This window comes from Osmerus eperlanus, chromosome 13 (assembly GCF_963692335.1).
Source record: "Osmerus eperlanus chromosome 13, fOsmEpe2.1, whole genome shotgun sequence".
NCBI classification, from domain to species: domain Eukaryota; kingdom Metazoa; phylum Chordata; class Actinopteri; order Osmeriformes; family Osmeridae; genus Osmerus; species Osmerus eperlanus.
The window spans coordinates 12,941,664-12,961,737 of NC_085030.1; the positions used below are offsets into that span (position 1 = coordinate 12,941,664).

General features: G+C 45.6%; 1 protein-coding gene across 2 annotated transcripts in view; it reads left to right on the forward strand.

Moving 5' to 3' along the window:
• Window positions 1-18,592, forward strand: part of fgfrl1a (fibroblast growth factor receptor like 1a) — a 32,304-nt gene extending 13,712 nt beyond the window's left edge. For both annotated transcript variants that reach the window (XM_062476169.1, XM_062476170.1), the window contains exons 5-8: window positions 13,022-13,099; window positions 14,497-14,796; window positions 15,755-16,108; window positions 16,399-18,592. In XM_062476169.1, coding sequence (XP_062332153.1) covers window positions 13,022-13,099; window positions 14,497-14,796; window positions 15,755-16,108; window positions 16,399-16,814 — 1,148 coding nt within the window. In that variant the 3' untranslated portion in view covers window positions 16,815-18,592. The remainder of the gene's footprint in view (window positions 1-13,021; window positions 13,100-14,496; window positions 14,797-15,754; window positions 16,109-16,398) is intronic.
• The last annotated feature ends 1,482 nt before the right edge of the window (window positions 18,593-20,074 follow it).

Here is a 20,074-nt window from a genome sequence, read left to right on the forward strand (position 1 = left end):
GGTGTGTCGGTTGCTTGTTTCTGGGGTTGATGTTGGCAGCTTTGTCAGGGTCTGTAACCACACAGTCCTGCCCAGGATTCACATATCTGGACCCTTAGTTCGATCCCTATGCGGTATTTTTGTCTGTGGAAGTTAAAAAAATGTGTGTGGGTGCGTAGACCCTCCTCTCCTGTTCTTCCCTCCCCTTCTCCTGTGTGGTCCTCTTGGCCATCTGTGTGAAGGTTGGGTGGGTCCAAAACCAGCCCACACCTGGGCTTGTTGTTTTAAATCTGCCCGTAACGATCCTAAGCGTATTTGACACCTTTTTCTCATTAAGTCTCACCCTCCGTCCATCCCACTGCCCAACTCCTTATTCACGCTCCACACTTCATTTGTCTAAATATTTTCACAGCCTTTTCCCTTTTCCCTTTATTGTTTTTGATTGGACAAAGATCGACTGTACGTTTTAGCCACTTGGGCAAGTTAGAATGTAATGTGACGAAACTTAAGACTAGATTTTAAGGGGAAATTAAAAGATTCCTTTTGCTTTTTCCCTGCCATGCTTAGCGGTTATAACAGCACGTCATGATTGAGTCACTGAACACACATTCACTCACAGCTACACACAGACAAAAAGAAATGTATTCATACAAACTGTATGTGCACACATGGCCAGTCCTTCTGGCACACCACAGTCAGCCCTGGTGACAGATTTATTTTTCCTCTTGACCCTCCCTGGGCAACACTCAGTTTACTGATGGCTGCCTCGGGCATGCTTTTGTTTTGAATGAAGATTGCTGTGTGTGTGTGTGTGTGTGTGTGTGTGTGTGTGTGTGTGTGTGTGTGTGTGTGTGTGTGTGGACGGTTGCGGATGAACAACGGGAGATGGTTAGTGGTAAACCATGAAGGGCTCCTTAGCTCCTTAATCTACACAAATTCAAATGTATTTCTTTTATCGTTCGGGACGGCTAACCAGGCTAGCAGCTCGTTTTGACAGAGTCGCGTTTGGAACGACCTGGTTGGATGGAACTGGCATGATGATTTATAGAAGTTTTAACAGCTTGCTCAACCATAGGAAGCTCAGACTGCGCCAACATCTGCTAGTGATCACCGAACAGGGGCAATAAATTTGGATTCACAGTCAGATATGACACATTAGAATAAAATACCGTACAACAGTGTGCAATGAAACACAATGTCGTACAATTAAATAGAATACACTGTGAGATGTTACATTCTGCTGTATAGGCATCTGTTTCAGTTTGCTAAGATGAGAGACAGAATTCTGTCCATCAGATTGGGGCTGAAAGTTTTTTCAACCATTTTGCCATTGGAGAGTTCAGTGTTTGGTGTGGGTACACCCAGCAAATTATAAACTTTGGCGGCAACACTGTTTTCCTCTGTTGGGTGTGAGGTGTGGAGGTGTATATCTAGGCTTAGTCTGTTAATGTTGTTTTTTTTACCACCATCATTGTTTCTATTTGTCCAGGCATGAGCCATGCTGGGCTTTCACATACCAGTAGTCAAACCTAGTAGCCAGTACTAAGGCAACACATATGCATGCACACAAACACTCACCCATAGACATACTTACACATGCGCACCACATGCACACACACACAGAACCGTTAGTTTTTACAGGAGGGTAAATGAACTGAAAGCAAACTCTGGACAAGCCTATCCTCCTTAATCCTCACATATTCTTCCTCTCTTGCTTTCTTTTACTCTTTCTACACTGTGACGCAAGTGCCAAATGCCACAGCTGTGTCAAAGCATAACTTGGTCTGGTTTTGGACCCAATATTGCGACGTTTCAGGCTGCCACTGCACAACATCCTACTAGAAGATGAATCATTTGAATAGTGCCAGGAAATATCCTGTCTGATCAGAGAAAGAAGACAAGGGGGAGGTGGGGGTGACAGATTGAAGGAGAGATGAGGGAGAGACAAAAGAAAATGGGGATGAAACATGTCCAAGCGGAGCTAGGAGAGAGAACAATAAATGCAGTGATATGGAGACAGAGAAAAGGAGAAGAGCAGAATCCATAGTGGGCGATAAGGAGAGGAAAACAAAGCTCAAAACAGAGAAGCAAGGTGGGCGAGAGGCCATGAGCAGAGGGCTGCGTTCAGTCACCCTTTCGGCTCTTGTCAAAAATACAGCAGGTTTTCCAATAAGGTTTACTTAGAGGAAGGAACACAAATGGAACAAAACAAGAGTGAGAGAGGCACCCCCCTCCACGCATACACCCCAACTCTCTCCAGTTAACCAACCACCCACTTGAACAGACACACACACACCAGAAGGGTCCTTGGCCTCCATTTCACGCCTGCCTGTTCCTGTGGGTTCGTTCTGCCTCGTTTCCCCACCAAGACAGACGGAAACAAGATAGAGTGATGGAAGGAGGGAGAAGAAAAGACAGAAACCCGTTCTGTTTTGGTTGGACCTCAGGAATTTAGCAGACAGGCAACTCTAGAAGGGAGGGAGCATTTAATCATAGACAAGGCAATCAATCAAATCGAATTTCATTCGCGAGCTTGTTTGCGGGCCTGTAGTTTACAGAACCCGACCCACCCACACGTACAAAAATGGACTTGTGCTCCATCTCTTAAAGACACCATCATCGCTGTTGTTTTTCACACGGTGGATGAGCAACTAAAGAGGGTATTTGTTTTTGTGTCACCACATCTGTTCTTTGAATTGCCTTTTTTTTTCTTTTTTTCTCACTACTTGTTTACTCACGACTCACCATTTCTAACGAGAACTCTGAGGTCGATTCTTTTCTCCAAGTAGTGCGTGCACTAGTGAGTGAGCGAGAGCACTGGCTGTTCCCTGCTGGGCCAGCAGGCTTATTCATTAGTAATGCTTCATTGTCTCATCCTCCGATGAAGTGGTCCCTCGTCATCGCCCTGTGGGTCTCTACCTCTCTCTCTTACTCTCTCACTCGGTCTCTCTCTCTCTCTCTCTCTCTCTCTCTCTCTCTCTCTCTCTCTCTCTCTCTCTCTCTCTGTCTCTCTCTCTCTCTCTCTCTCTCTCTGTCTCTCTCTTACCTCCCTCTGAGGGGTGGCTTGGCTTGTAACATGGCTGTTGGACCCCCACAACTTTCATCAGGTGGAGGGGCGGGTTCCGGGCCCAGAGCTCCCAGTAAGCCGATTAGCTGTCATTCTCCCTTTAATGGATTCCTCAGGCGGGCCGCCTGTCCTCTCCTCCCCCAGTGGAGAAGGGGAGAATAGAGAAAAGTAAAGCAGGAGAGAGAAGGAGGGGGAGGAAGACAACATGAGTGAAAGGGAAAGAGAGACAGAGACAGATAAGCAGAGAGAAGAGGCTCCCATGATGGTGATCTCTACATCATGCTTCAGCCGCAGGTTGGAAGGCTCTGTTCTCCCAGGAGTTGGAATGGTTTCAATACTCTTTTCCCTGTATCTGCATGCTCTGTTTGAACCTTGTGTGTATGTATGCGTGTGTGTGTTAAACTAAAGCAGTCCAGGCCAAGTCAAGATCATTCACACACGTAACCTTTGAAAGGATTCTGAGAATTCCAAATTATTTTGTACTACTGTTCATTTCACTGAAAAATCCAAACATTCCCGTATGAGAGAACGTATTTTGGTAAAGGTTTGCAGCTGCCTCTTCCTTACCAGTATTTGACAGAACTATAGAAATCCATTGACAGTAAAAGCCTAACATCTACACTGTGACAGGGGCTCTGGGGAAATAGTTGGGCCTGTTACAGACATTCATGCCGTACCATCTAGCCCCCACACAGAACCAAGTCCATCAACTGTCAGGTGTCCAGACCCCAACCCTTCTGAGATGTTTTCCAAAAGATGGGTTTCTGGGAGAGTTTGCACTTGTGTGTGTACAGTATGCGTGTGTTTGTGGATGTGTGTGAGAACCAGAGAGGAGAGAGAGGAGATAGAGAGAGAGTGGTCAGAGGAAGGAGGTTTTCCAGGAGACTCTGAAAGGCTGAAAGGAAGCAGAGGGGTGTATTTGTGTGAGATCAGAGCAGCGTGCAAGGGACATTTCTGCACTGAAAGGAAAGCTTACAGCTCATTATGCCCCATGGAGGATTAAGCTTGTCCTGCATTGTTCCCCAGAGGTGGTACTGGGGCTTGGGGGGGGGGGGGGGATTGGCCCACCAAGGGAGGGGCCTCTGCTCAGCCACACACCTACCCTGGACCAAACCCTTCTTTCCAAAGGACCATAATAGGTTCTTCGTTAGGTAGTTTGGCTGTTTGGTAGAATCCTTTTTCATCAGGAAGGTTTTTTTGTTGCCGCTAGTAGTCCTTTGTCAAGCTAGAAGTGATTATGATCCCAAACCACGGCCGTGGGGGGACCTGAAAAGAGGAGAAACAAGTGGAGTGTGGATTTGGGGGTGGAGGTGGGGCAGAGTAGGTCCGGCAATTAGTAATGACATGTTGGAAGAGAGAGAAAGGGAGAGTAAAGGAGAGGGGGAGCGTGAGTGTGCTTTCATGGTAAAGGTTTCTTTTGAAGTATGAGGCAAACTTTTGTCTACTTTTCAACATTCCTCCTCATCAAAGCACACTCATTCTTCACCATGTTCCTCTCTCACTGCACCCCCTCGCTGAATTGGTATGTCCTTCAAGAAATGCTAGAATCGCTTTGATCAGTAATGAGGATGTAGCGATGTATTGTCTAATTTTCATCTCAATCTCTTCTTGTCCTGGCCTTTTGATTAAGTTTCTCCTTTAACTGTGAGGAAAATACTTCAATGCTGACATTAAGTCCAAATACATGAAATACTAGTTTAATAGTGCATGTATGACTAAATTGCAAATTTTTATATATTTTTTTGTTTATATATTTTATATATTCTTTATTTTAAGTACTTGTCTTCTGTAACAACTGTGAGTAACAGATATGCAACTGTAGCAGCTGGAGTAACAGACATGTAGTCTTTGTTTGAGAATGCGTGCGTGCGTGCGCACTGACCACTTGGGTATCTGTGTCATTGACTGTGTAGTTAGATCTGAGATAACTGAACAAAAGCACATTTTGACCTGCAGTCCTCTACTGTATCACAGTGAAAGTATGGTCAGTTTGGTTGTTTGTTCGACCTTCTCAGCGGTAAGACAAACATGGAAGCTGTTCCTCTATGGCCCTAATATTGACTGGTAGTTTGATCAGCACCACAGCGTGTTAAGAGCAATGGCTTGGAGCACTGTTCATGGTTTAGAACGACTGCCTGTTTCCGACATTCCTCTCCCCTGACAGCATCTTGTCAGACTCTATTCACAACACTCATTTTAGCGTGTCCACAGACTTCACACTTAGGCCTTGTAATTGTCACGGCCACAGCCGTGCCCCCCCCAGTTTCAGTTTATTGTCCTGCCCTAGTGTTTCCCTGTCATTGTCTTCACCTGTCTCGTTAGCGTCATTGTGTCCACCTGTGTCGTTTGGGTGTGTATTTAGGTTCCTGTTTCCTGAGAATAAAACCCTTGTTTCTGCCATGCCTGCCGACTCCCCTGCGTTTGGGTCCAACCCCACCTCACGCCGTGACAGAAATTCCTTTATTCAACCACTTTTTCTGCTCCTATGAAAGTCCACCATGTAGCCATCCACTATAATGCCGTTTTGTGTTTGAAGGAAAGAGGTTTGAGTTATTAAGAGATTTACCACAGCTTATAAAGGTATGTCTGTGTGGCAGAGACATTTTCCCCTGAGTGAGAGTTCAGCTTTGATGTGGTCTGGAGTCTCAACTGGGTGATTTGTAAGGTCTAAGTGAGTGTGACGTCTTGATTATGTTTCGGCACTGTACACGTTTGGCAGAAGGTACAAAGCTGTCGTATGAGCAAAGTGGAAAAGGAGTCAGACTTGGGTTGTAAATATGTTGTGTAAAATTTCCAAGCCCAAACCACAACAGACATTGCTGTCGTCACTTCCCCCCCCCCCTCCTCCTCCAGTTAGCTAGTTCATCTGGGATCCACGAGCCTGCACATTCATGCATGGGTGACGCTTTTTGAGTCCAAAGAGACGCCATTTTTTTTGTTTTTGTTGAATTGATCGAGTTCAATTGTATAATTGAAACCAGTACTACACAACCGGCACACACAAGCAAAAGAGTGACGGGCCAGTTTATGAGTGTAAACACTTCATCAGAGGCATCCAGTGTCGGCTGTACGCCACTGATCTGCGCGCGGTGAAGCAGGCCAGATCGTGGAGGTTTACTCCCTGGGATCAGTATCCTCTTTGAAGTGTGAGACGTGCGAGACATTCTCGCATTCCGGCAGGGAACGTTGCAGTAACGCTGTATTGCTGATTATTTATGTGTGTCCATGGGCTTCTCTTTGCTCACATACATGATATAAGACTCGTTTACATGTTCCCATGAAAGAGCTTGGCAGTGCCTTAAGTCGGCAGTTTTTCTTCTTTTTTTTTTTCTTTTTTTTGCGGTTCATGTTTCTTTTTGATTCGGTTAGTTACAGTACATAAACAGTGATCAACAAATCAATGTGATTCGTGATCATGTCCAGAAGTCTCCAATATTGCTGACCAATGTTTGTTCTGTTTCAGATTGGAGTGCCGTACAGTTTGTGTGTGTGGGTTTTCCCTCTATCTTTGAATGTTCTCTCGTTTCACTAAAACAGGAACCTCCTATATATTTAAACAATTTGGACAGAACTGTGCAGAAAGAGAGAGCGAGCAAGAGAGCGAGCGGGAGAGGCAGTTCAAAGTGCAGGGACGGGGGTGTCGGTTTCAAAGAGAGCGCAGAGCGATCAATATGTGAGATATGTTAATTCGGCAAAGCCCCGTCCTGGTCTTGATGTTTACTAGGGTTACACTGAAGCAGCTGGGCTGATGAGGGGGCCAGTTGAAGAGACCAGACAAGAGGTCATCACACATGCACTACCGGGTGGGGAGCGGGGGGGGGGGTCAAGGATCCGTGCTATCTTCCCCAGCTCATCCCATACCCATTACTGGAAGAATCCCCTTCTGCGTGACCCTGTGTGTACAGGCAGATTAAGTGCAAGCGTGATAGAAAGCAGCCTGGAGAAAACAGGCACTAGGAAAATCTGCTGTCTGACCAAGGCTGAAAACCCAGGGTCACACAGTGAAGCAAAGCAGGCTTCTTTAGTGCGCATACAAACAGAACATGATCCCCAACTGTAGGTTTCAGTACATATAAAATGCATCGCTCTTGACATTTATGACTAGCGGTCACAAACTAGATGTTATTTTAGACAGTTGGCATTGCATTTACAATGTAAAAAAAGGTGATGTTCCATGGTCTAAGGATATATTTTTCAGTGTTCGTTTTCTGTCTGTTCCTCTCAACAATCCAATTGTGGATTTAATTTGACCTCAACCTCGAGAATAACAATTATGTCTGGCATATGGTTTATTAATATACCAAAGAGCCTATTTGAGTATGAGAAGTGACTGATTAATACAATAATTCAATCCTCTGTACCACATCAGTCATGAATGTCCATTTGAACTTAATTACACTAAGTGTATTTTATAGATTTCATTCAGTGAAAGGCTGCACTAATGGTTTTGACTGTAATCAAACATCATCTCCCCCTAGTGGACATGTGTGGCGACTGTTATAAACTCAGACAGGCTCCTCACAGGAAAAACATTGTGGTTCTAAAGGCCTTGTTATCTCAGGGTGACACGGGTCAGTGTAGCCATCATAGAACATTACAGAGATGAAACAACTACCTTCTCTCACCCACACCACTTTACATGTTAGATTACACTTTATTTTTTATTTTTTCTTTCCTCAAAATGACAGTCAAGGACAATGTGAATTGTTTCTGTATGTGTGTAAAAGAGAAAGGCAGAATTAGAGAAAGAGAGATGGAGAAAGAGAGTGTGTGTGTGTAGAAGACGCAGAGATAGTGAGCGTGTATGGGTGAGTATGTGTGTAGAGAGAGAGAGAGAGAGAGAGAGAGAGAGAGAGAGAGAGAGAGAGAGAGAGAGAGAGAGAGAGAGAGAGAGAGAGAGAGAGAGAGAGAGAGAGAGAGAGAGAGAGAGAGAGAGAGAGAGAGAGAGAGAGAGAGGGGGAGGGAGGGAGGGAGGGAGAGAGGGAGAGAGGGAGAGAGGGAGAGGGGGAGAGGGGGAGAGAGGGAGAGGGGGAGAGGGGGAGAGGGAGAGAGGGAGAGAGGGAGAGAGGGAGAGAGGGAGAGAGGGAGAGGGAGAGGGAGAGGGAGAGGGAGAGGGAGAGGGAGAGGGAGAGGGAGAGGGAGAGGGAGAGGGAGAGAGAGAATGTGTGTGTGTCCCAGCTGTGCATGCTGATCTCTGTGGCCTCCAGTGGAAACAGAGGTGGAGCAGAGCAGGTCCTGTATTTCCTCACACAGGTGGCCACTATTAGACTACAGAGCCCCTTCATGGCAGGAGATCAAACCACATGCCAACACCAGGAAACACAGAGCCCTGCTCAGAGTTAGACCTACAGACACACACACACACATAGACACAAAGATACATATACACCCTCGTTCACTTTGTTTGTGATAGAAACACGTACTGGCCAGTACTCACTGCCCCTGTGCAAAATCCATGTTTTTATTATGTCTAAAAACTGATTGTTTGATCAGAAAATGGTACTTTGTTTCTGTAGTCCAGCTTACCTTCACTTTAAACATGCTGAGAGGTGTTACAGAGTTAAGACTTGTGAACTTCTCCTGGTTTTCTGTAACTTTAGAGAACCAAGGCTGAGGAGCTGCCTGTATGCTGGGGTTAAGTGAAGGATCTCTGCAGTTTTCTAATCTCTGTATTGTTGAGTCTAAGAATCAAGCGTGTGGAACTGGACATGTACAGAGATTCGTCATTAATATATCTGTAAAGTAAAGGACAGAGTATAGTAAACCAATGAACACCATAGTGAGAAAGGTACTGACAACAATTGTATTTTTTTTATTTTTTACATGAAACAAAAAAATGTTCTCAACCCAAGGAAATGTGAGTCAAGTTTAATGATAAACAATCTCGCCACCCAACCAGTTCTTCAGCCAGGTAACTCTTTAGGATCACTATCCAGGGTAAGACAGAAAGAGAGAATGGTTAAGATTAGTTACCCAGACCATTCCTCAGACTCCATGGTTCTCTGCTCCCAGCATGCCTTTGGGCAGGACATCACATGGTCCGCCTCGGCTTCATCGGTGCCGGTAATCCAGTAAAGAGGGGAGGACAGGCCTAATACCAGGGTCAATCTCTCCTCTCCACGGAGTAAGGCCTCTCTAAACCTGCCCCGCGCCCCACACCCCTGGCCAGATCCGCTGCCAGAGAAAAAGGCATGCTGGGTAATCAGCCCCATGCACACAAATTATCTTATGGAGCGATGGCTGAAAGCTGGAAACAATTCACAGTCACGCCAATGCATGTTCATATTTCAGAGAAACAGGCTCGGCGTTGTCGGCAAACGTGTAATCACATTTGTAAATGGTATTAGTCATAAACATTTTGTTGTCTTGGCAGGGGTCTGTAAGAGTTTATTTCTTAAGAGAAATTGCTATCTGGTAGAAAGAGCTATGAGAAGGAATGTATCAAAACGAATGGAAGACATTTACTTTATGACCTTTCTTTCTTTTAAATATTCTCTTCAGAAAAAGTCAAGTTTGTGTGTGTCTGTATTTTCTGTTTGTGAGCTTGTGTTTGTGTGTTAGGGTGATAAGAGGGAGAGAGCAAGAAAGAGAGAAAAAAAGAGAGAGAGCGAGATAGAGAGTTGGAGGAAGAGAGAGAGCTGAGAGAAAAAGAGGTCTCCAAATGCATTAAAGTAGACCACAGTTTGGTCAATTAAGTTCACAGACCTCCCAGTCTACAGAAACATTTAGCCAACAGTGCGGATTCAGTCAAACATTTAACAAACTTGGAAATGTTAGCGCTTCAAATATGTGTTGCCGCTGGTGTGATTTTGATCGTAAATATACAGGACAGGACGTTAATCTGTCGTCTTGTCAGTGCTGTTCATTCCTGCGTTGTTCGTCTGTAGCGTGTATTGTAACTCTGTCTGTTCCGAGGGCCTGCATCGTAAATCTGCCCCCAGTTTAGAGGCAGGAGCCCTTTGTAAATACAGAGCTGTGTAGCTGGAAAGGCTGTAATGGTTTCCATAAGTCAGGTCGCTGCCTGATGGTAGTGTAAATCAGACCGGAGGAGGGGGGGGGGGGGGTTGAAGGCCAGGACCAAACTTTTGAAAGCGTCTAACTGTCAGTACTCTCGAGGTCCAATTTGTGTAGGTAGAAAAACAATATCTCTTTCGTTTTGCTTCTCCAGTTACGCTGTACCAGCAGAGAAGATGACAGAGTAATTAGTATATACCTTAAGAGGAAATATTGCTTGTTTGGATCCGTGGATCTGGGAGTTGAGCAGGGGCTTTGATCTACCTGGGGATGAGGGGTGAAGGGTAACTGGCACTGCAGGGTCCTGGCGCCTGTCAGGTCAAATCATGGTGTGATTCAGCGGAGGGGTCTTAATTCTTTGAGTGGCCAAGCATCTCAACTGGATGTTCATGCCCGATATATTTTTGTGTGTGTAGAGTCAAGGTCTTGGAACATTTTGGAATTTTGGAAAAGGTTTTTCAGCTAGTCTTTGTTTCTGAAGGTTAGCTAGCTTGTAAGTGCCAGCCACAACTCAGTGGAGAAGACTTGTTATTGGCCAACAACATAATCCAACTACTGACTAAGAACCTTTAGGTGAACTTGATTTAGATCACTGAACCAACAGTTCACATTTTCTTTTATAATCCCGTTGCGCTACATCAGATAAACCAAGTACACCCTAGATTGTTTACAAGTTTTTAAAATAAATATTGCACCCCTCCTATACCCATGTTCTAATATCCAGTGTCTTGAAATTAAAATCCGAGAAGGACATGACCCTATAGCAAAACAGAGGGTCCCTAATGGCCAAGGGCCCGGCCGTAACAGACCTCAGTTCTCGTGTTTCTGAAGCAGGCCATGTAAGGCTGATCCCCACTCTGCACAGACGTGGAAGTCAACACGCGGAGGGGTTAGACAAACAAGCCCTGTCACACACACAGACAGTCAATGTGTGAAATGTAGCGTGTTGTTGTGCCCAGTTTGCCTCCCTCTCCTGAGGAAGGAACTAAGGCCAGAAAGAAAGAAGAGAAAGAAAAGAAAAAAGGAAGAACGAAAGAAAGAAATTGGGGTAAAGGAGTTTGTTTTATAGGGAAACCTGACAACCCTCCTACTTTATGTCTTTGTTTGACTTTCTGTAAATCACAGAGCTTTTGATGGGTGGAGAGGAAGGTGGGGCAGGGGGTATTTTTTAGGGGGTAGAGTGATATTTGGATGTATATCAGAAAGCGAATGCTGTTTCATGGAAGCTATATTACTGTGTTTTTGTAGGCAAGACATTTGGCGGATGATTGTAGTTTAGAAACTGATCAAAAGAATGGGGGTATGGTATTATTGAATGCAGCTGAACTGTGGAATGATTTTTGACATGTGTACCCTGTGTCTGTGTTCACATTTATGTGCAGTCCAGTGTGTGTGTGTTCGAAGAGTGCACTGGCCAACCGCCATCTGTGAGCCTAAGTGGCAATCTAAAGTGTGTGAGCTCTGGTTACAGCACCTTTCTCCCCGCTCCTCCCAGCGCTACATGACTGGCGTACTCTGGGCTGCTTTGTCTACATTCAAGTGAAAACATCAGACTGAATGGAACCTAGAGGACTACGAGGAAGTTCTAGGAGACACGGTGTATTGGCCTCAGTCGTTCTATTGGATGCACATTGAGCTGGCAACCTCAGAGCTGTGAGTTCAGTCCCTGGAAGAGCTTCATAAACATATGTGTACAATAAAAACAGATTTAGATAAAATAACTTCAAAACCAACATGGAAAACATTGCAAAATGCCTGAGAAATAGTTGGGTTTGCAGAGGATTGTCATGAGGTATGGCTGGTGCTCGGCCTGGCTAGTGTATGTGGCACAGTTGTCCTAGCAGCGGAGTGATAATGAAGTGTTCAGGTGTCCTAGCAATGGTCTGCGGTGTTGTCCCTCTGAGGGGTTTGTCGTGGCGTTGTGCTCGAAGAGTGTTAAACCGCCGACACTGGCAGATCCAAGTTCCCGCGCCGCAGGCTTCAAAGACAAAGCAGCCCAGAGTACGCCAGTCATGTAGCGCTGGGAGGAGCGGGGAGAAAGGTGCTGTAACCAGAGCTCACACACTTTAGATTGCCACTTAGGCTCACAGATGGCGGTTGGCCAGTGCACTCTTCGAACACACACACACCCTCTAAAAATACAGTCCAATACAGCCCGAGGGAAGTGGTTTTTACTGCTATTGCATTTCTTTATTTTCCTTCCAAATGGTGAACTTTGGGAGAAGTTGCCTCTAAATCAGTGTGCACACATGCAGATCTCACAGGTGGTCCTTCTTCTTCAGTTCCCCTCACAATCCACATCAGGTTCTTACTGAAACTTTCCATTTGGCCGAGTAAGAATGAGAGCTGAAGGCTGTGTGGGAGGCTGTGGATGGATGAAGGGGTCACTCATCCGATCCGGGGGTCTGCTCTGACCCAGTCAGTGCAGATGTGGATCCTCTGCAGTTGCCTCGCAGCTCAGAGAAGATGGTTCCATCTTGAAGTGGTTCCTAGCGTGACGCAAAGCAGATGTGTAAGGCATTGTGTTATCATTATTGACCCGTCACTCTGGTTGCTGGCTGTGAGGATGGATGGATGGAAGATGGCTGGACGGCTGGACGGATGGACGGACGGATAGACTGATGGATGGGTGGATGGGGGGTAGAACTGAGCATGAGGCTCAGATAGGAGTTGGGCATGGGTATTTCAACCTGCTTTGATACTGGGCATGTGACCATGTCTTGGCCATAAATCTGCAATCCCTGCAACTTCAGAGACATTGCAGCCCCTGCAACAGAAGCGCTTAGCCACAGCTGAAGATATGGGTTGGACCTGTGAAGTTTTTAATTTTTTTTTTTTTTTAAGTTTGTGACTTGATTTAAACCCTCTGACATTGCTTGTAAAAAGGGCTATACAAATCGATGTTTATGTCAATGTTATTTAATGTCTTTTTCCTCATGTTTTCCCTCTGTCTACATGCAGATGACTCCAGCTCTGTAAGGGATGGCACAGGGGCAGGAGAAGATGGAGAACACTCACCAGAGCTGACTGGAAAGCTGGGTAAGAACCCAAATTCTAGTTTTTATCTTTACATGTTAATCTATGCATAAAGATATGATTCTCTGCATTGCCAAGATACAATCTTTGTCATAACAGACCTACTCCAAATTCCAGCAGCATAGTCCTAAAAACTTAAACAGAGGTAGCAGAAAACAAACCGTTGAAGCAGTTAGCATGTGGGTGGCTATCAACTTTTAAAACTTTTTATGCATCAAACATTCCTGAGCACTTTGGGATCAATAAAGTGAATTGAATTATGCACGCACACACGCATACACAAACATACTCACACGTTCAAAAGACAGTGAATTAACAGCATATCATTCACACTCACACAGACTTCCCAGGGTGCTGTTTGCTTAGATAATTGCCTCTGACAGGCCAGAGAGATGGCTATTTGAGTGAAGTATGATAGGGGAAACATTCCATCCCTCTCTCTCACGATGGCCACCTTTGTGGATTCTTTGATTGCCTTTATATGCATACACACACACATACATACAAACATACACAGAGAATGTGGCCAGTCATGTTTCACCCTCTTCAAAGGAGGACTGCCATGAGTATTTTTACACTGTGAAGTGTTGCAGTTAAGTGCTCCCTCTGGGGCCAAATCCCTCCTGCTGTCCTTTCAGTTATGTCTCCTTCTCCAGCACTCTATTCTCTCCTTCCTAGACCCCACCCCTTCCCAGCCGCCCTGTGCTGCCTCCAAACCACAAACAGTTTTGGGGTCCCAATCTTGTGAATCACTCTTGTTTCTTTTAGGTATTTATTTAGTCAGAACAAACATGATCTTGCCAAAACAGACAGAATGTGTGATTCACAGAAACGTCTAACCGGTGTCTCATGCGCAAAGAGACTACGCGGTCTGTAAAATCAAAAGGTTCAGTAGAACTGTTCTCCTCATGAACCTCCCTCTCTCCTCTCCTCTCCCTCTCTCATCTCCCTCTCTCCTCTCCCTCTCCCTCTCTTCTCCCTCTCTCCTCTCCCCTCTCCCTCTCTCCTCTCCCCTCTCCCTCTCTTCTCCCTCTCTTCTCCCTCTCTTCTCCCTCTCTCCTCTCCCTCTCTTCTCCCTCCTCTCTCCTCTCCCTCTCTCCTCTCCCCTCTCCCTCTCTTCTCCCTCTCTCCCCTCTCCCTCCCTCTCCCCTCTCCCTATCTTCTCCCTCTCTTCTCCCTCTCTCCTCTCCCTCTCTTCTCCCTCTCCTCTCCTCTCCGTCTCTTCTCCCTCTCTCTCCTCTCCCTCTCTCCCCTCTCCCTCTCTCCTATCCCCTCTCTTCTGCCTCTCCCTCTCTTCTCCCTCCCTCTCTCCCTTTCTCTCTCTCCTCTCCCTCTCTCCCTCCTCTCTCTCTCCTCTCCCTCTCTCCTCTCCCTCTCTCCTCCGCTCATGGACCTCCCAGTCCGTCCACGGTTCACGCAGCCGGCGAAGATGAGGAAGCGCGTCATCGCCCGCCCCGTGGGCAGCTCGGTGCGCCTGAAGTGCACGGCGAGCGGGAACCCGCGGCCAGACATCGTGTGGCTGAAGGACAGCCGTCCACTGCTGGGGGACGCAGGCGACGGGCCGGGCGGGGCCGAGGGCCGCAAGAGGAAGTGGACCCTCAGTCTCAAGAACCTGACGCCCGAGCAGAGCGGCAGGTACACCTGCCACGTCTCCAACCGAGCAGGGGAGATCAACGCCACCTACAAGGTGGAGGTCATACGTAAGTATCTCTGCTTATGAACGCGTTTGATAGAAGGAGGTCGATCTTGCCGTGAATCACCATGCCCTCGTTTGGGTCGGAGGGGGTGATTCATGCACAAAGCATGGCCTGATGAAAGTATTATTGCTCAGACATCTTTTGTTCCTGTATCCAGTGATGTGGGTGGAAGGTACATCAGAGTAATGCTGAAGAGTGTTGAACAGCATACTTGCTGTTCAACAAAATATAAAATATTGTGCCAGTGCAAGTATTCCTGAATTTACTCATTGCAGGCACCGTGCTCCATAACTCTGAGATGTACAGTGTTGAGAACTTCTGAAACTAATGTCAGTGCACTTGTCAGACTGGCTTGGACTAAATGTTAGTTTTGAGCATAGGTTTGTTTTCATGTTGGTTAGTGTCGGTTTGTTGGGTCAGAGGAAGCGATGATGAGGCTCTGTTGAGCGGACCAGCTTCTCTCCCAGACGTCCCATGTGCTGCACATTAAATCCCAGCTGTGGTTGGACTCCTGAAACACATGTTTCTACCAAAAGGGATGCCAAGGAAGGAGGAGGGGAATCAAACTAAATGCGACTTGCATGTTGTCAAATGCTACTTTAAGAAAAACTAAACCCATAAACTTTGCAACTGTCAGCTGAGAGAGAGAGAGAGAGAGAGAATTATGTAAGTGTGTCAACTGCTGTCACATCAGCCACAGCATTGTAAGAAGAAGCGGTGAGCTCCTATCTGCCAATTGCGCCATTGAAAGAATCCTTACTGGTGCATTGTAGCCTGGGATGAGAACATTCTTTATGACATCTCTCCTCCTGCAATAGTTTTATTTCAACTACAAAACATAAGAGAAATTGGATACAAATTATTTGATACTGTATGTCTGTGCCTCGACTAATGAGCAGTTGTAGTGCCAAATGTCATCCCTAGTTTCACACGCAACCTTGTGGTCTAACCTGTGTTACAGAACGTACCAACTCGAAACCCATCCTGACGGGGACCCACCCGGTCAATACCACCGTTGACTACGGGGGGACGACCTCCTTCCAGTGCAAAGTGCGAAGCGATGTGAAGCCAGTCATCCAGTGGCTTAAAAGGGTGGAGCTGGGGGACGAGAACAAATACAACTCCACCATCGAGGTGGGCGAGCACCGCTTCGTGGTGCTGCCCACGGGGGAGGTGTGGTCCCGGCCCGACGGCTCCTACCTCAACAAGCTGCTGATCACCAGGGCCAAGGAGGAGGATGCGGGCATGTACATCTGTCTGGGGGCCAACACCATGGGCTACAGCTTCCGCAGCGCCTACCTTACCGTGCTTCCGGGTGAGCCGATCGACAGATCAAGTCACTCATAAGTCACTCGTAATCCTTACAACCGAAACTTTTTTTTTAATTGTCATAATTCTTTCTGTTGCTTTTGTCTGTTTTTACCTTTAGTTGCATTGCTTTTTTTATTTTTTTTTATGAACATTTCCAAGATTTCCAAAAAATTTTGACATACATTTTTATATTGTGTCATCGTGTATTTTCTAGAGTCCAGGTTCATGACAGCTGTTTTGGGGGTGTACTCTGACATGTCTGACGGCTTCATCTGTGTTTCTACCCTTGTTCAGACCCCAAGCCTTACCTCCCACCCGTCCCCACGGCAACGTCCCCCAGCCTACCCTGGCCTGTCATCATCGGCATCCCAGCGGGCGTGATCTTCATCCTCGGCACCGCCTTCCTCTGGTTCTGCCAATCGAAACGCCACTGCTCCGCCGCCCCGTCCCTGCCAGCATCCCAGCGCCCGCCTCCTGCCGACCGAGCCCTTCCCCCCGGCACCACGGCCTGTGGGGATAAAGAGTGTCTGGGCTCGTTGACCTACGAGGACTACATAGCTCAGCAGCAGCAGCTTCTCTTGGTCCAGGGGGGGGGGCCTGCTCTCGCTCCCAAGGTCTATCCCAAGATCTACACAGACATCCACACCCACACACACTCCCACGTGGATGGGAAGGTGCACCAGCATCAGCATATCCACTGCCAGTGTTAGCACCGGTTGGTTCTAGCAGCGTGAATGTAAAGCTCTGTTTCTGCCATTAAGGTGGAAATATGAAGGCTTCTCACGTCTATGGAATAGGCTGTTTTTTTTATTGGGCCAGTCCACATCCACTATTTTCCTGTTCCACACAGTACTGTACACAGATACGGCCAAGACAATGTCAAGGCACATGCCAGTGAGCCTGTGACAGAGCCAGTGTGCTCACACAAACTGTGAGGAAAAATTGAATATCCATATCACATATATTTTCATATTGCCTTTTGTCAAAAGTAAATGACAAACTCAAACTAATTGAGCCAACAGAGCAACTGAAAAACTTTTCACAAGAAACTTTACTGAAATGACATCTTATCAAACCTTAGGGGCAAAGAGAAACATACAAGAATCTGCCATGTTCTTGTTCTGGAACCTTCTCTTTGGCTGCTGAGAGTGGAGGAAGTGAATGTATACAGTCAGTTCTGTCATTTAAAAATATGTTTGTTCCTTTCTGAACATGGGGACATCTTATGAACACAAGCCTCAACACTACAGAGAAAGGTGGATGGACAGAGACACTCAGGAGAACAGAGATTGCATGTCACCTGTTTTCTCCCCTCAAAGCTGGATCCGAATAATTTTGGCTGTTTGATTTCTTTTAGAAGAAATGGTTGGACATTCACCTGCAGCCTACAGTATATTGAGTAAAGTCTTCCATTGCTGTGGATTCACATTGCATTTGGTCACCAATTTCACACTATTATGCTGCTTTGAGCTGCACTGTGCTCACCCAGATGGATTTATTTTCAATTGTTTCTTCTCTGCAAACTCATCCCAGCTTTGTTCATCAGTGTTTGTGTCCCTGGTGTGAAATCATCCACCAGGGTAGACAACGTGTCATCATCATCATGCTTCATCAGAGCTGATCATTGATATTGAAATTACATGATATAGCATTACAGTGATGCTTCAGATATACAGTACTGTGTTTTGTTCATGCTTGTTACTTTGGGAACTCTCAGTGGTACACCTGTGTGTGGTACATTAAAGCTAGCCCAAACCACAAAAGGACTTATTACTCTCTTCAAATCTCAGGTGGCTCTTGTGTGTTGAACAGTGTGCGTGCGTTTATAACTCTCTGACCACTATATGAAACTGTTGCCTTTGACTGCTCATGTTTGTAATGACCCCCTTTTTAAGATGCTTTTTGATAAGAGTGAAAAGCAACAGAAAAAAAATGTTCAAATTGCTGCGTTATTGGTGAGAAAAATGGGTGTTCTGTTCAGTGTTTACCCCAGTAATATGTACTATGTGTCAAAGCTACGGACTGCCACATTACGTATCCATGCACTTATCCCAAATATGTTGATGGAAATGTCTTTGATGTTGTTTCCAGCTCTCCTATGGGGAGTTCTGGACTGTTCTTGACCCCTCAATGACCCCCACATCCTAAGTGAGTGTCAAGATTCTAAAATCAATAAGGTGTGTTTAATTTATTTTCCTGAGTGAGATTGTGTTATTCAAACAATTGGGCATTAAAGCAACTGTTTTGATCCAAAAGGTTGGTAGAAATAAATCAGTTAATGGCATTTTTGTCTTATAGTTACAGTGTAAGCTATGTAGTAAATACCTAGCAAGTGTAAAATATTTATATGTGTCGTTGACATGTACTTATACAAACTGTCTTTGTTTTGACAATCCTGTACTATCATCTTTTAGGTTAAATAATGCTTTTGTCAAAAGAAAATATTTTAATCATTTTACCAATGCCATTAAAGTGAAAGTAAATCATGTTTTTGTTTTTAAACTTTTTTTAAACACAGTGCCTCGAGTACAAAAGTACTTTTCTGCTAACTTTTTCACAATCAAGTTGTGGACCAGACATTACAATGAAACAACCTGGGCCAGTATTGAATACTTAGTTCAATAACTGACTTGCATTAGGGCTCCCTAGAATGGGGAATGTAAGCACATTCAGTGCTTTCTTTCTCCTAATTTCAATGTGAAAATCAGACAGGAGTAAAAAAAAAAAAAAAAAAAAAAAAAAAACACTGCTATAGTCATCAGTATCGACTGCAAAGCTCAGTAGCAGCAGTGGGTGTGAAGCTGGTAGCAGAGTAAACGGTGGGATGACCAGACTGAGGCGGGGGAACCATCTTTTCACTGCAATGAACTTTACTCAGGGACAGCTCAGAAGTCCAAGAAACTGAATCTGGGCAGGAAGCAATATACGTCCAGAAAAGTCTAATCACAAGAGTCCAGACAACAACACCACAAAGCAATCGAAAACCCTTCCCACAACGGAGCCTGAGGATCATAAAAACTGATTAAACTGTAAAAACATAAAAGAGCAAAAAAGACAGCATAAAGAACAGACATTACTATGAGTCAGAATCAGATTAGATTCTTGTATTTTTATGGTAAATGCCAGTGCAGCAGTAGACAAGTCTATTCTTTAGTACAACTTCCTGTCTGTCAGTGTCTGTGTACAATCAAGATGACAGATGGACAAGTGTTGCGTGCCGAGTCTGGGTTGAGAGAGGTTCATGCAGTAATGGCATGGACCTGTGCTGCTGACAGACAACGTGCTGAGATCATGGCTGTGTGTTGGAGGAGGAGGACTCGGTGAAAGAAGAGATGAGAGCGGAGCCTTACTCACTATCTGACGCTTGATATGATTATAATGTGTCTGTGAGAGAATGGCCTGAATCACCTTTCCTTGAACAGAATGTTTTGATAGTAATAGCGGACAAAATTGAATACAAAGCGCAACATCAGATGTGTCTACTTCGCTCTGGGTCGGAAGCCATGTAGCGTGATTCCTGTGCCGTTGTATCAACAACAACTGTGTGTCAACAGTGCTCGACAGTATTCTGTCCAGTGATGTGTATAGGTACTTCCTCTCTGAAGGAACACTGGGTGAATAGAGTCGGCGACCATGAAGGACACACCTGGGTATCCCTGGCAGAGATCAGACGTTCTGTTTGCATACCTCCAGTCTTTCACAGCCATGCTCAGAACTCTCTCCTGACACCACACAAAAGCTGCCCATTTAAAAGCAGGGAATGAGAATGAAAAGGCACAAGAAAGGCTAAAAAGGTGCGACGGCGGTTCCTTTTCTCCTCCCCTCCCAAATGTTTACCTTCGCCTGTGAAAAGAGAGCGATGCCGAGTGAGAAAAGAAATCTGCGCGATGGGACGAGAGCCAAGGCCTTTAAAGTCTGCCACAGGGCCGTGACAAAAGCGGCCTAATCTCGGTGTTGTCTTTCAGCCTTT